The 16738-nt window shown below is 37.0% G+C and overlaps 1 protein-coding gene across 3 annotated transcripts in view; it reads right to left on the bottom strand.

The window, feature by feature from the left end:
* ksr2 (kinase suppressor of ras 2) overlaps positions 1–16738 on the bottom strand; it is a 114895-nt gene that overhangs the window by 27493 nt on the left and 70664 nt on the right. For all 3 annotated transcript variants that reach the window (XM_014335687.2, XM_005928873.3, XM_005928874.3), the window contains 8 exons: positions 14673–14742; positions 13367–13450; positions 12940–13025; positions 11831–11851; positions 11446–11555; positions 8485–8653; positions 8016–8057; positions 3577–3646 (listed from right to left, as the gene is read on the bottom strand). In XM_014335687.2, coding sequence (XP_014191173.1) covers positions 3577–3646; positions 8016–8057; positions 8485–8653; positions 11446–11555; positions 11831–11851; positions 12940–13025; positions 13367–13450; positions 14673–14742 — 652 coding nt within the window. The remainder of the gene's footprint in view (positions 1–3576; positions 3647–8015; positions 8058–8484; positions 8654–11445; positions 11556–11830; positions 11852–12939; positions 13026–13366; positions 13451–14672; positions 14743–16738) is intronic.

Genomic DNA, 16738 nt, shown 5'->3' with positions numbered 1-16738 from the left:
ACAACAAGAACTGCTGTTGCAGTTTTTTGTCTCTATGCCCAGTTGAACTGATTGCACCTGCACCTGATATATTCTAATTGGCAATAGATAACTTCTCTTGACACCCTTTCCCCTGTGTGTCTGTCACAAAGACTGAATTGCGCTCTGTTTTACAACACCTGGTTGTCTCTGACTAAAAAGTAGGAATTTTCTTTGTTTTGTTTTTTGCTTTTTGTTTTTAAAGTTGCTATTAAAGTAGAAATGACTGAATGTCATTTGTGATGCCTTTTGGGTGCTGGAGCCCTCTCCATCGATTAAAATGCTTGTCCAGGGTTCACTGCTGTTTTGTTTTGTTTGTACTTCTTTGTACCACTTCCACAACATTTTTTTTCTTTTACAATGTGTTACTTTGCTGTCAGTCGATTCAACTTCCTACAGAATAACAGCAATAGATCAGTCTCGTGTTCCTGAGAGATTTTGTAGAGGCAAATGTGCATATCAGAACCAGTGATTTTGGCCAGTGTTCAACCGATCTCGGTACTTAGCATGAGAATGGCACATGAATATTTTTAAAAAGGTCTGAACCCAGAATCATTAAGCACCAATTAAGCTCTGAAGGTCTGAAATATTTGGTTTTAGTGATACTTTTTGTGCACTTTTAAACAATGCAATAAATATCTGCAGGCAGCTCTGAGACCTGCAATTTAAAAGCTGCATGCCACCTTATTTTCTGAGCCGGTAACCTTTCTATTGTGCTTTTACACCAAAGAAGAGACATGCTGTAGATTCAAAATCCCATTATAACACATAAGGTCTTTTATAGAGGCCATTTCAATGACTATGAGATGAGCTGGTCTTTGTGAATAGATATTTTGTTATTAGATTTGTCTTATTTTAAACATTAAAAACCAATATTTCTTTTCTGATATTTCTAAATACTAGATACAGATTTTTTTTTATTGTTTACCTCTCGCAACTAGTCTATCTCCAGTGTTTACTTTATTATTAATCGTGTTTCCTTTTGTCAGTGTGTTTTTCAGGAGTTACATTTTATTTTTGTATTTTTTTTTCATTCTTTAGCATAATTTTTCTTGGCAATGTGTCTTTTTTCATCAAAAAAAGCTATTATTTTTATTTTTGCACACATTACAATAAAAAGAATTACTGAACCACAGGCTTTTATGCTGTGAATCATCTGCAATGTCTCAGGTGGCAAAAACACAATGATACTGAGACCATTTAATAGATAAATAACTACAATGTGAACAGGGGGAAATGTAAGAGAGAGGTCTTCTCATTAGTGGCAGCCTTTTTCTGACCCTAATTTTTATTTTCACATTCATTTTACGAGTTTTTAAGTGCATTTGCACCCTGTGCCCTTATTAAATTCTGACCCAGGCGTGTACATTGTCACCTACAGCCACTCACATGACATAAATGAACCCGTTTCCCTTATTCCACTCAACCCCCACTGTCCACATAATCGTCTGTGTAACATCAGTGTATAACTCCCCACATTCTATGGTATATTAACACTTGTTCGCAGAGCAACCCTTGACTGAAAAGACCATAGGTGAGGCAGCATATAAAATAATGTGATTCCTGTGGCGCCAAGGGCTGCTACCACCGGTTCGATCTCTGCTCTAATGAGGGAATCCTGCAGGGCGTTCGGGTCTAAAACAGGCCCTCATTAACCCTGAGATGAAGCTATTAAGGGCAAAGAAATCTGCCAGCTGCCACTGTAAGAGCATACAAAGAAGGGACAGGAGGGGCGATAGCATTAATTAAATCAGAAGAATGTGGGTTTTATAACCACGCTTATGCATTCCCATTTGTCAAAAAGGCAGGGAACGATGAACGGGAGTGAGAAAGGGGAAAAATGGAGAAAAGGTTGCCAAAGATATGGGTTTTTAAATGAGTTTTCTCTTGCTCTTTTCTCAAGAGATTCATGATTCCTAAATATTTAGCTGTATGTGAATGCCCAAATCAAGAATAAATACAGATATATTATATGTTAAGAATCCAAGGTAAATTATGATGCATTTATTGACTGAAACTAATGGAGAATTTTTTTGGGGGGCATTCAGGTCAGAGTGTGCAGCCTTATGAGTCAGCTAGCATTTCTCAGTAGTAGTTGTACATTTTGTTTTCTTAATTTACTGTGGTTCATGCCTTTTCATAACTTCCTACAAGCTGGCTCTGGTAGAATTTGTTCCCAAGTTATGAACATATTTCTATGAAAAGCAAAAATAAAATACGTCTCAAACCTTGAATGGTTAATATTGGGGGAACAGGTAATGACTCTTATCTATTTCCCCAAGAGAGAGTACAAGGGGCTTTTCTTTGTCATTTAATTAGTGTTTTATATACAGTCTCCTGCTGCTCTGATTTCAATAAATGTTAAAACCCCGTTTTTCTTGTTGACAAACTAATATCAAGTCTTTTAGTTCTTAGCTGTCACAGTCACATGGGTGTTGTTAATTGTTAAAAGCCTAATAACAAAATAGTTGGCTTTTCATTGTGGGCTGTGCACATTTTCCTTTCCTGTATACCCTTTTGGCTGTGAATAAATTCAGTCTATTAGTCTCAATAAAAATGAATATTTTGTCCTCAGTGAGATGACAAAATTTGCCAGCTGCAACTCATTCACAATCAGCCCCGGAGTGTACACAGAGACCAGTATAACAACAAAACAAAACTCATATGCATGCATTTGGAGCACCTTGTGAAAAACTGACAGTGAAGCTTTACAGCTCAACGCCTGAATGTGGTTTCAAGATACAGAAAACAATATTTCACGTCACATTATAATGATTATGGTAATGAATGTAATGCTAAATGCTAAACTATCCCACACATGGAGTCTATTGTTATGTATGCATGCAATTATTTTTGTATGATTCCTATTATTTCCAGACTTTGCCTTCCTGTTTTTTAATCTCAAATCTGGCAGCTGCTATATAAATGAGGCATGATGACATCAAAGACAGCTTGTACATATACAGCCCCGTACCTCAGTGTAAAAGTCATACTTTCGATTTTTTCGCAGTCTTACTACCATGTTGATTTTTTTAAAAATATAATTATTTGTTCTTGATGAATCTACTCCAGTCTTTCAGCATGACCTGTATTTCATCACAACTGATCATCTTCCTATAGATTCTTGCCCCGTTTCATGCGATATATTGAGATCTGATTTAATTAACATCTGGGTCGAGAGGCATCTCATCACTAATCCTTCTCTTCCGGTTGTCGTCCTATGACCACTGGCTTCCTCAAAGAGCTACTGAAAATCCACTTGGCATCCCAAGTGTAGCGTGAACTAAAGGCCATGCTAACATTAGTCTCTGAGTAATCATCATGTCGTCCCTCGCATTGAAATTGCCACCCAAATATCTGTGCTCCAATAAGTTCAACTTGGCCTCTGACCAACTACCCCAGAGAGAAAGGGGGAAGAGGGGAGGAGGAGAAGGAGAGAAAGCATGCAGATGAGGAAAAGGCAGACTGACAGAGAGAAAAGATGATTGGTAGTACTTTCTTTCTTTAAATGTATTCATGTGGTTCTACTGAACTATTTCTGTCATTGATTTTACTTACCCTGGTTCAGAAAGAACGGGATGCAGAATGACCTGCGGAGCTCGGCTGGGAGGAGCCTCGGGAGCAACATCTGGAAGCATTCGAGTTACAACTCATCAAATTAACGAATTGAAACAAAACTGCATTCATTAAAAGTCATTTTTAACATTGGTGGTGCTGCTTATCATGTAATAGAAAAGCTAGGGAACACCAGCTACAACAGAGCCACAGTGGTGACCGAAATACCAGCTGTGTCAAAACTGTGATACTATTACACAAGGCAAGAGTTTTTCTTTCCCAGTAAAATGCAGTAGTAGCAATGCTATCATCATTGTAAGCCTTCTGTTTTCAGCTATCATTGCTAACTATCATAATGGAAGAAGGAATACTATTATTCCAACTGTTGTTGTGATTTGGCGCTATATAAATAAAACTGAATTGAATTGAATTATGGTGTAATATCCTAGTTAATGACACAAGGTAACTCTTCCTACTGTACTTTGGAAAAAATAATTAAGGCATGATGTCATCTACCATAGGGCTAATCCTGTGGCATTGCTATGAATAGGTGAAATCTGATGCCAAATTATAAATTAACTCCCATTAACCTCCCATTAAACAGGATTTGAAGACTTCCAGGGTGCCTGTGAGTACATGGAAATTTTCAAACACACTTGGCATCTACAATACTTATTCACACAATGAAATTATGACCTTCATTATGTCAACAAAGAGACAGACTGCCATTCTGTTTAAAGAGCACCTAAAAAAACTATGACTTTATAGATTCTAAATGTTTACACAGAATTTTTTCTTTGTGTGTAAAAGCTGTCTATAATGATATGCAGTGAATTGTGACACAAATTATGAAAGGCAACACGCATTCTGAAACTCTCACATAAATACATTCTCCTTTTACATGCTCACACTGTCATTTTTATATCATTTTCTTTTTAATTCTCACATTCACCCCTTTTACTTATATATTTCAATGCACATATTCATACATTTTTATTCTGACATTTTTATATTTTTCCTCATATGTAGTTCTCATGCACATTAATTTAATATGCATTTAATTCTATAAAGGATGTGTGGACGTAAGAAGAAAATTTTTAATTTATTTGTGTCTAACAAAAGAATACACTAGATGCTTAAAAGCACTGGACCACCTACATATGACATCGACAGGAATTGCCTAGTCATGCAAATGCATATTTAGTCAGCAGAGCTTGACGAGATTGGAATGTAACTTTACGTGATCTATCACTTCTTGGCTAGGTTCCTATAGTTCCTAAATGCTTTGCAATAATACCACTTATAGTTCCAAATGGAAGAAATTTCATGAACTGACTTCTTGCTCAAATTCAACACAATCTTTAGAATCTTTATTAGACCCATTCTTCTGTTTGCAAAGGCAGATTGTATGACTAGGTGCTCGGTTTTATACACCTGTGGAAACTGGGGACTCCAAACACAAGAAACAAGGAATACAGTGGAAATGGCATGCAGGTCATCCAATAAGAATTTACAGATTAAAAGATGAGCTGAGTATAGATCGGTTATCACGTTGAGTTATTTTTTTTACTCTAGGTGATTGGTTGCTACATTGGCCTAAGCAAAGCTGACTTATTTTATTTTAGGTTCTTCATATATAAGATGTATTTTTTTGCAGGCATATGTTTGTCCTCCTACAATAAGAAAAAAAACTATGTGATCAGCTAATGAAAATTACATGTTCTCTAACTATAGCTAAATAAGCAATACTGTGATAAACAAAACAGCAGTAAAGACATTTTTTAACATTTACACTTACATTTTATTATATCCAGGCTACTGACTATAAGGACAACACAGGTTCAGTGGGGCATGTGCAGAAGATTGACACTCATATCCATCTTCAGACAGTTTCACCAGTTCAACAGCTGCCTTCCTACCAGACTGTACTCCAGATTGTGGTTACTCCTCATCACTTAAGTGTGAGAGTTATTCATTCAAACTTCTGCCTTGAACCATCAAAGCTGTATCTCACCCAAATACAGCAGCACTTACAAAGCAGGTTCCTTTAGCCAGCAGCTAGTATGCTCATTGGAAATCAGCCCTTCTAGTTTCCAGCCTTCGATATCATTATTTGGATGTACAACTTCAGTAGTTTTAACTCTGGCACTCACATCTCAAACTAGCTCAAGTTCACACTGCCAGACTCCATTAAATAAAATTGCTTTGACAGTTTGATTTTTTAAAATCAAGGATAATTTTTTAAGATGCATTATTAAACTTCATTGCAGTATTTTTCATCATAAAAAAGCTTCCCACCATAAATTTGTAGGAAATTTGCATGTATTTATTGTTAACATATGACTACAGGAATAAAATTATTTTTCCCCACATTAATGGTGTAGATTTAATTGCAATGTTTGATTTGTCATCATTATGCTGTAATGTTTAGCAGTCAAATATGACTATTTTACTGCTGCAAAAGCCTTTAGGCAGATACTTCATGATACTGAAAACCATAATCAAAGGCATTAGAATATTTTTGGAGGAAGCAGTATACTTACGATAAACACAAATAGAGCAACAAAAAATACATTTGTGTATAAAATAAAATGAAGTCATAAATGGCTTACAGAATTAAAAAGATAAATCCCCAAACATATATTCCTATCACAACTTTAAAGTACGGTGAAATTGATGACAATCTTTGAAAAATGAAAAATCAAGCTGCATCTAAGATCTGGATCTTTGTCTGGTTTTCAGAAGTCACTAGAAAATGAATTCATCTAAGCATAGGGCCCTAATGTATTGATAGCGTCTGTATTTCTTGAACCATGAGATTCTCTGGGAATATGTAGCACCTATCTGCTCAATACATTTTAATACATGAATGTAATTTCAGTTGCTACTTAATTCTTGTCAGAGACCTGTATTCGTTAAATTGAATGTGTGTATCTGAGAACAAAGAATGTATAAGCATGGGAGTCCAAAGACTCATACGTAAGAGGTAAAACTATGTATGTTTTGAAATGAGAAATATATATATATGTAATTATGAGTCAAAATATATGCATGTGAAAGGAGATTGAAAGTAGCTACAAGCAGAATCTACACATACAATATGTAAACGGAGAATGTGTGTATGTAAGTGTGACAATTTATAAATATGAAAGGGAAATGGAAATATGTGCGAGTGAAGATTTATGCATGTGAAAAGAGAATATCTTGATGTGAGAGCATCAGAATGGCTTATATGGGCTCTTGTATCAAATGCTATATCTAAAGTTATATCCAGCATTTATTTTTCAACTCATCTGCTGTTTTCACTTAAATGCTTCGAAGATAGCTCTACAACCAAACTTTCTGACATTCTAATAGTGGTGATAACACCATATTCTGCAGTATGAAGCACATAGAAAATAGTTTGCATAACGTTTTATACTGGTGGAGATGCGAACAGGTTGGATTCTCCCAACTATTTTTTGCAAGCATTGATCTTCAACATGCAAGACAGAGTAAGGTCAGCTGTGCTGTTGTATCCACCTCTGAAAGACATCAGAGGATTCACTGCTAGACTTGTTGTCTGTATTGGCACACTTTGACATTTTTTTTAATGCAAAAACACAAAGAGTGAGCCACAGAAACTGTTCTCTTTGTAGCATGGTGCATTATAAGCTGGCACCATCTCCTCACAGCGAGGGACATGTTTTTATTTTCTGTGTGGAGTCTGCACTGATGTTGTTGTGGATTTGCTCCAAAGACCTGCAAGCCAACAGGGCTGAAAGCTCTAAACTGTCCAGTGTTGGGAATCGGAGGCCCTCATATAATGATATCGGTGATCCATTTGATATAATGTCAAATTTTGTGTATCCCATGCCAGCAGAATCTCTGCAGATATATACTCAACCCCACCAAAGTGAACACTTGTATGAAGACCACATATTACTACATTTTTGTAGTCTTTTCAGAATAAGAGAGAGCAGTAAATTTGAGATGACTAAGACATTACATCCATGTATAGATTTTTTTGATTGATGGTGAACAGTAAGAAGTAGATGTGTTGTTACATAGTTTATAAAGGTAGCTGAAGTAAAGAGCATGTGTGGCAACAATAATCAGAACATGCTGCAGCTTGCTGAGCACTATAATTATGCATTTCCAAAAATCTGTCTCTTCAGATTTCACTCTTTACCTAACACCACTCCAGCTTGTCTCAGCTATAATAACCTGCCAAATGAGCAAAGACTGTATGGTACCAGTGTGGGCAAGAGCAAAGCGTCTGGATATTGACAAATCATTAGGAAGCCCAAATGAGACAGCATGAGTGGGTGTAGAGATTTTTCAAGCAGGCCAAGGTGAGGGGATGAAAACCACCAACAACATCAAAAGGGCCCTCCTTACTCATCCTTGGCTAGATGCAATGCATTATAGGAAGGGGAAATAATCAATTTTGAGGTACTTACCGGGGAATATGAACTGTTGCTTGTATTTGAAATAACTGGAGGCTGTGGAAGGCAACAAGAAGAGCTAGAGTTTGATAAAAGTTGGGTAGACTGTCCAAGTTCACATGGCGATTTGTTAGTTTAGTATTCAAAGTCAAATTAGTTTGAACAAATCTATGTCGCAATATCTATTTATTTGAGTTCATAATTTCAACTCAAGGTTCGGTTCTCAATCCCTTCTTTGGCATTTTATTTACTTTTAGCAAAGGAAAATGCTTCTATGAGAAAAAGAAATTAGCTCACAGTTGCAATTACTTAATTTTGCTTCAGCTCTGACATTCACTTCAGTCATTAGCATAATTCTTGCATTGCTAAATGCTAAGCTAAAAGAGCCAACATACCTTCTTTTAGCATTGTTATTGTGGGCATGCACCTAATGCACCAAACTTTTAGAGGGGAATAGGAATTATATGTGTATTAAATAAAATACCTGTTAAGTTGAACTGTTTCTGTTGCCTTGCTGACTGTGGGGAGGGGTGCAGAGGGGAGGGTGGCGTGGCACTGCTGGGCAATGGAGGAGCTGGGGAGGAAGGGGTGGAGGAGGTGGTGGATGAGGGGTTACTGCTGGAGTCCGGTTGGTATGGGACTGGGATGTGATCCTGAGAAGAGACAGAACAGATAAAGATAAGCATAGGCTTTTTTCAGACTTAAGTATTTGTAATTTTAAGGTGAATTTATACAGTCAAATTTACTAAGTGGGGGCAAATTAGCGTGAGGCTGCAATCGCTAAAAATGCCCCCATGAGAGACGATAGCTCTGTGGTTGCTCTACGAACAATGAGCTCATTTAAACCACAGTTGAGGTAATGACCAATGTAATCTACCAAGAGCAGCAAAAATTAATGGAACAAAAATGAGCAGAGCCGATGAGGGAAAGAGTAATGTACTAACCAAAATAATATAGTGTGAGTGCAGGTTGCACACATGTGTTTCTCTCTGGAAACAGCATGGCAATTAAGATAAACAAGAGGCAGTTGAAGAGGAATCAATATGTTTTTGGCAAACTCTGTGGTTAGAAGTTCCCAGGGACAGTATGAGTGTATATATGTGTATGTGTGTCATCGCTGGGTAAATCTGACAACTCAGGTGAAGCACACGATTTATCAAGTGCATCGCTGCCTTACCACAAACTCTTCTACTTAAAAAATTTGAAATGTGTGTGTTTGTGTGTGCGTGACTTGGGTGCATATTAAAGAAGTTGCTGTTTCATGCATCGTTTTTGTTTTCTCTACACAGCCAACTCAAAATTTTGTAAGATTAGACATTCATATAACACACGTAAATCCCTTACAGCCCCATTAACTGTTGTTTGGCATTAATTGTAGACATGCAATAGATCCCATGAAGATCTAAAACAACACGTGGCTATAAGTGTGTGCGATGCAGAGAAATACAACACACACAGAAACTGTTTTTATTGTGAGTTTCTCTCCAGAAATGTGACCTAAATCTCCAAAACTGCAATGTACAATGTTGCAATCTGCAATGAGGCTGTCCACACCTTTCAGTTGCACAATTGACACTGCACATATTTAATAAACACCAACTGTAGCTTTTAAAATCACTAAAAGAGAGTTTTATACTGACACAGTTACCAAATCTGGCCCTCAGTTTGTTAATTGTAAAAGGCTCTCACTCTGCTTTATTGTTGAACTCTCTCTCCGTCTAACTTGGAGCCTCTAGACTGATTTTCTACCTTCAAGGCAGAACTTTTTATTCATTTCATTACAAAGTAAACATCAGAGACTTGGAACTTGCCTGGCAGATGTAATCCATCACAATGAGAAATGTAGTCAACTTTACTTTTCTGTAAAATGTTTCTCATCTTCTCATCTTATTTTCATCACATCAGATCAGTTCTTCAGCCGAAGATTTTGCAAAAATCATTTCAGATCTAGATGACAGCCCCTGACTAGACTCCATCTAGTTTAAATTCAAATAGTTACTTAATATAATCATTTCATACTGACGTCTAGTCATCCAAAGACTTGGGTGTAGCATTTTATTCATTCAAATAATTCAATTCATTTAATTTTCAGTGAAGTTCTTCCTGACTTTACAGACTTAAAATCAATTTAGAAATTAAACAATTTAGAAATTTTATCCAGAAAGCAAGCAAAAAAAAAAAGAAGTACCTGATATTGATGAAAAATAGACAATATTTTTTTGTTCAGCAGCCAACTGTTAAATCTCAGGTGCCCTTGAAATGCACCAACACGTAGAGATTTCAAACTGTTATCCAAAGAGAAAACACCAGACAAAAATTAGGCTTTTCAATATGATGGATCATCTTCCTCAAGCAAATTTATATAGTTTCTGCTACTTGATTTTGAAAGCGCACTGGATAGAGAGAAATCAATGGCTGCCTGGAAGGTGGTAAAGCAACCTGAAGAGTTGGGGAATACTTTGTAAAAACAAAAAGAAAAATAAATCAGAGCATCTGTAGTTTGTAACAAATGATCAAAGTCTATTGTATAAGCAATATAACAATCAATCAAATGCAGGTTAGATTTTAGGAAGATATCATCATCTCCTGCAGAAAAAGATTAACTCTGAAAAATTATATTAAAAAGTAAAGATAGTATCAATGTGGTATGTGCAGCTCGACTGGTGCACAGCAGATTGTGCACTGCCATATATTTTGATACCTAACGTCATTAATTTAAATTATGATAGAACCACAGTTTGAATTTGCAATTTGAAAGAAACATACAAACACAAGAAAACTAAATGAATTTAGTTTCTAATTCTTTAAGTAATTATGATACGAACATGAAATAAAATCCAGGGGTTAAATGGTTATTTTTTAATTATAATCACTCCACAAGATAATTGTTCCTAATAAACTTTAAATTACATTTATCACATCTGAAGAAATTAACAGAATTTAGTGATACCACCATTTTACTTTACTTAATAATATTTCAAAGTTTATAACCAAGATTTGAGTTTTGGAAAAGTGAATCCATGAGAAACACAAAACATATGTGCGTTGACAAAACGAACACACTCCAGTTTCTGAAAACCTGAAACTGTTAGACAAAGGCATACATAAAAGCTGTGGCTTACTCACATGTTCACACCTGCCCATTATTTCCTAACAAGCGTGTTTGTTTCACAGTCTTTCCAGCATGGTGTTACCACCATGGGAATTTAGTGATAAACTTTTTTCTCTGGAACTGAGCTGAATTTGATAGATGTGCTGGCTGTAAAATATCCAGTGTAGGAAAACAAATCCATCTGTGTAAACATCAATATTGCTGAAGATATTTTCGTAAGGTTTCCTGATTCCAAATACACAATGACTCACAAAGCTCCCAAAAATAAATGAAAGCGATATGTAGGACAAGAAATACGCAGATTGTAATACACGGTTTATTTTTTACCCTTACCTTGTTGATTTTGTTGGTTTTGGGGAGCGTCTGACTGATGTGCAGGTCTGTGTACCTGAGCGGGTTGTTGATGTCACATGGCACTGATTCAGTCCGTACCAGACGAGCTACTGCAGAAAGAAAAAAGCATAAAGGAACAATAAAGCACTACGGGAGATTGACATTAAACAATAATTGCCTAACAGCTCTAGGAAAATTAGACAAATTCTTTATCAGACACAGCTTTTAATGTGAAAAAAATGAACAAACTGCCTCTCCTTTAACACTATCCATCTTTTATCACACACACACTCTTAAAACAAATTTCCTTAAGCAAACTATGTCATTAATAAACTGTCATTTTCTCTTACGAAGGCAGAGAAGACATCTAATTAGTGCTCTTTACCTTGAGTTGTTCCTTGATGATCTTATTTTGAGAAGAAGGAAAGGGGGAAGGCAGAGAGAGGACAAAAGAAAAAAAGAATCTTAATTCTCATTGCAGATAATAGGAATTTCTTCAGTGCTGTCTGTGTCAGTATAAACAGCTTGTGACGCACATTTGTCAAACCTATATGGCTTAATTAATCAGGAGATAGCCTATACCTGCAGAAGCAGTTTCACTTTTACAAATGAAAGCTGAAAAAAAATATAACTTCATTTGCTCAATGGAATCAGATATGTCCAAATTTAGTTAATCACGAGAGCTGTAGAGCCATGCCTTTGGGTTGCCTAAAACAAGCGAGAGCTGGATAGCTTCACAAGGCTTGACAAAGGCATTAATCCTGGCTGAGCGGGCTAATAGTTAGGCCTCCCATACTCTCACACAACGGTTTTAGAAGTCTTGTTAACCATTTATTTATTGCTTAATTATCTGTTAAACATAATAAAATAAAAACTAATAGTCAACAAGTGTAAAATAATGTCTTGATGCACGCTCAATCATCCAGATAAGTAAATCCCAAAAGTTGATTCTGTTCATCTGGACGTCACGTTTTCAGTGGGACAAATGTTTCGTCACTCATCCAAGTGACTTCTTCAGTCTCAGCTGACTGCAGGTTTCCCCAACCTTATAATAGTACACTGCACAATTACTGAAACCAGCCCACTGAATGAACGATTGGCTGTAAAGTCAGTTCCTTGATCATTAATATGCAAATTCTCATGGCCATTGGTCAACAACTACTGATCAAAGCCCATTGATCAATGGCCATGACTACCATTCACAGAGAGTTGGGGAATGGCTGCAATCACAGCATTGTAAGATGGCAAAAGATGTACCCTTAGGCCCCCTCCTGGATTCAGAGATGGTCCTTCCATTTTCACATAAATGGCCTCCTTGACTCCACGCTCAAACCTGGAACGCTTTCGCCATCTTGCAATGCTGACAACTCTCTTTAAATGGTACTCAATTATGGCCATTGATCAGTGGTTTTTGATCAATGATCAACAAAATGTCAAAGTCCGTCAATTTTGTATAAACATAATATCAACATTGGAAATTACATCAAAAAATACCTTTGAGGGATTCCCGTCCGCCTCGCTGAATGATCAGTAAATGGCAAGGTGGGGCTTCTTTGGTGCATTTGTTGTGGCACTTCAGCCTGAGTATGCCCGAAACAGAAACTTGATTAGTGTGTGTTTTGTTGTTATGTGGTGTTTATTACACAGCAATAACACCTATGCAAAGTGGGTGGAAAAAGAGACAGATGCAAATTGGAAATTTATTCAAGTAAGCTGAAAACAAAAGGGGTCACTGATGTGTGTCATGTCGAAAAACAATCAAAAGAGACAAAGAGATATAATTGAAAAAACAAGCGGGATGGCACACTAATTAAGCAAAGTAATGACAGGAATATAAGCGAATGTGTGGGATTAGATATTAATTACTAATGTGGACACTGACAACAATGGGTACTCAGCACTGACCAGTACTGATACCTACTTGCAGTTTTTACATTTCAGTCCAAACAACATTCCCTTTCCACATACTATGCATGTCTGGGACATCCAGTATTTCGTGGAAAACCTACAAGCCAAAAGAAGAGAAAGTGAGATTCCGAAAAAGGGCATCGATTTTTCACTTGTTGCACATCTATATGACATGAAGGAGCTGAGGATTACAATGAGAGGAACACGGGTTCTGACCTTTTGCCTTTCATAACGTTCTCTCATTCTGACAGAAGGCTTTTGGCAAACATATCTCATTCCCTGCCTAACCTTTCTGCAAGGATAATAGATGCCTGAAGAAGCTACTCCTCTGAAAGTGTTTACCTTCCTAATCTCCCTCACCTCCTGATTTAATTTGTGGCCATTTCATTTTCATCTTCCAGTAACACTGTGCGAACGAATAGGCTGTATGGTTTTTACATCAATATAACAATCAGTTTGAGTAACGGGGGTTCACAGGCCTGTGTCGCTGCTGAGGATTCCAACACAGTCTCTTCTACAATAAACAAATCCACAATGTACTTTGGTACCAACAACCAATTCCCTTCACACACTAAGTGGTCTGAGCACATATGTGACTATTGGCTGATGCAATGCCAGCAGTGTGGCTGGCTAATGGCAGGTGACTAATGTAGTCTGACAGAATCAAAATCTCTTTATTATGCCAATCTTTTTCATCAACTGAAAGGCACAACTTACTCCAACCAACTCCACCTGACTGATTTCTTTAGTAGGCTGTCAACTATGAGTGATAATATGAAATTAAGAGCCGATTCTGCTTAAAAAAAATTATCTTTCAGCACAGGAGAGGCTCTAAAGTGGTGGGTTATTCACTACTTTCCTAAATACATTTATCATAACATGCCAACAATATGATCAAGGGCACACTTCTGAAAACTGCAAACTGACATCAAGGAGGCTGCTGGATGGAATAATGGTATTTCTTAAAACCATTAATCACCTTAATCTTCAAATAACAGCTATATACATTACATTTGTGCTCAGTTTGGCTCCGTATAAAGATGCTTAGAGATCCTCTTTCCACCTCACAGACTTTCAACAGGAAAAACACCCACGATCTCGAGGTTGCTAAAATCCTCCAACTAATACTGTAGCTATTGTTTTACTTTTTAGATCATAAGCACCCTGCTTGGAGTCAAGCAGGGTGAGAGTGAGAAAGAAAACTGAGTAAGTTACACAAGAAGCCCTTTTTAATTGGACTGCCATTCTATCACAGATGTGAGCATATGCACAGAAGGAACCTCATCCACACTCACCCACATATTTTCCTTTAGGCCTACCTGTGTTTTATTGAGTTTCCCAGATCTCTTCGGGGAATCTGTGGGGACCAGCGAGGCACTGAGAGAGTGTCTGGAGATAGAGTGGAAAGGAGAGGGCAGAGGCATGGTTTTTACTTTTTTAAGTCTGTCAGTATGTCTTTCAGAATTGACTAAATGTCTGGTATTGTGTATCACATTTAGCATGTATGGCATTTCAAGGAATAGACTGTTTTTGTAGCAACAAACTGATATTTTGGTGTCAGCTTTAATTAGCTGTAGAGAGTCAGGTTTAACGAAATGCTGTCCTTGTTATCAAGATAGAGTAGGTAGGTAGGAAAAAATCAATAGAGCATAGCGTCATGATATTTTGCATGGCAATATCTTATCGATATACTGACACAAAAAAATCCATATCTTATTATATAAATTGCAAATACAATTTGTTAGTACAAATGCTACAGAATGCTACTCTTGGCTGCTCCCTTATTCACAAGGGGTTATCACAGCAGGTAGTGATGCATGTTTGATTTAACAGAGTTTTACAATGGATGCTCTTAATGACACAATCCCAAATAAATTTGTGTCACTTCCTGGGGGGCATTCACTTGTTAGGATAAATATAGTATTTAAACCACTACACCATAGATTAATAAAATCAATTAAAGTCGACCGGATGGCAGTGTTAACTTTTTTCTATTAAGGTTAGCAGAGGTGACAATGTGCTGGATGAAGTTGGTAAAACAATATTATAGATTGGAGAAAGCCAAGGAAGCACCATCCGTGCTTTAACAGGGACGAGACAAAGACGATGGATATGACACATCACATTTACAAAGTCAAATCTCCCACACCACCATCATATGATAACAATAGCCAAGGACACCAAAGCAAACTTTAAATCAGCTCAAGAAATGTGCAGTGAGTATTAAATGAAAACTAGTTTCTACAAAACCTCCCAAGTCTAATAAGGATCTCACTTTTTCCATAAAAAAGGAAAACCTTATTGTATCAGAGGATAATTAGCGGGAAAACCTGGATTCAAAGCAGAAGAACAGCTGTGTAAATAAATGATAATCTGATTGTTCTACCAGTTTTCCAGACAATTTAAAAACAGGCAGAATGCTGATGGGGCACCATCTTTGTGTATGGGTGTAACAACAACTGATTTCCAAATACCTGTGTCTCTCAGATCCTTCATCATTATTGTGCCTATACCAAAAAACATCACTAACTCTGGAACGTTACAATAATTTAATAGTTTTGAGAACCTCTAATCCTGAAAAATACCCAAATTTAAAGTCTGTTTGATCTGAGCGCATACTGATGTCACTGACTGAAAATCCCTGAACAATTGTGGCTACTGAAATAGAGGTTAATAGACTGCATTACTTTTACCAAACTATGTATTAAGTTTCCATTTATTTGAATTTTGAAGGGGTTTTTTTCTTGACAATATCATCCTGTCATTTTATTTAACTGATCCCAATTTTACTTTGAGTTGCCTTCTCCTTTTTTTTTTAATTAAAGAAATCGGGCTTTTCCTTGCAACTCCTTTCTCTCTCCTGTAGCTGTTGTAACCAGCCACATTTATTGCAGCACTAGCACTATTTTCATTAATCCAGGTCTCATATAAACATAGGAAGTCCAAATAGGGGCTGGGGATGATAAACTCCCCCACCTTTACACTTTATGCTAGTTATATTCAGATTCTTCCTGAAAGATCCTGCGGCTTAGCTTTAGAGCCGGAAATAACTTTGGAAAAATTTTCTACTAGCAGTATTAACAGTCCATGGTTTACTGATGCCTGGAGCTGGCTTTGAATCTTGACTTCTGAAACCAGAAAAAGTTGAACAATGATGTTTTAACATCATCTTCAAATTCACTGGAGTTTGCAATTGGCATTTGAACACTGTTTGACACCGTGCTGACCTCCTTATTTTTGAGTGGCTGCTTTTCACTGGAAATTCTTCATCCTCAAAGGCCACCTCCAGTCCTGCCACAGAGTTAATCAAGTCAACACCACACAGGTGAGCCAGGTTATACGCCGGCCGCTCCATTTGTGCTCCCTCTTCTCCAATAGCTTATTC

This window comes from Haplochromis burtoni, unplaced genomic scaffold, assembly GCF_018398535.1.
Source record: "Haplochromis burtoni strain Fernald_Lab_line unplaced genomic scaffold, NCSU_Asbu1 Contig_111, whole genome shotgun sequence".
NCBI classification, from domain to species: Eukaryota; Metazoa; Chordata; class Actinopteri; order Cichliformes; family Cichlidae; genus Haplochromis; species Haplochromis burtoni.
This window is presented reverse-complemented; position numbering and strand designations above follow the sequence as displayed.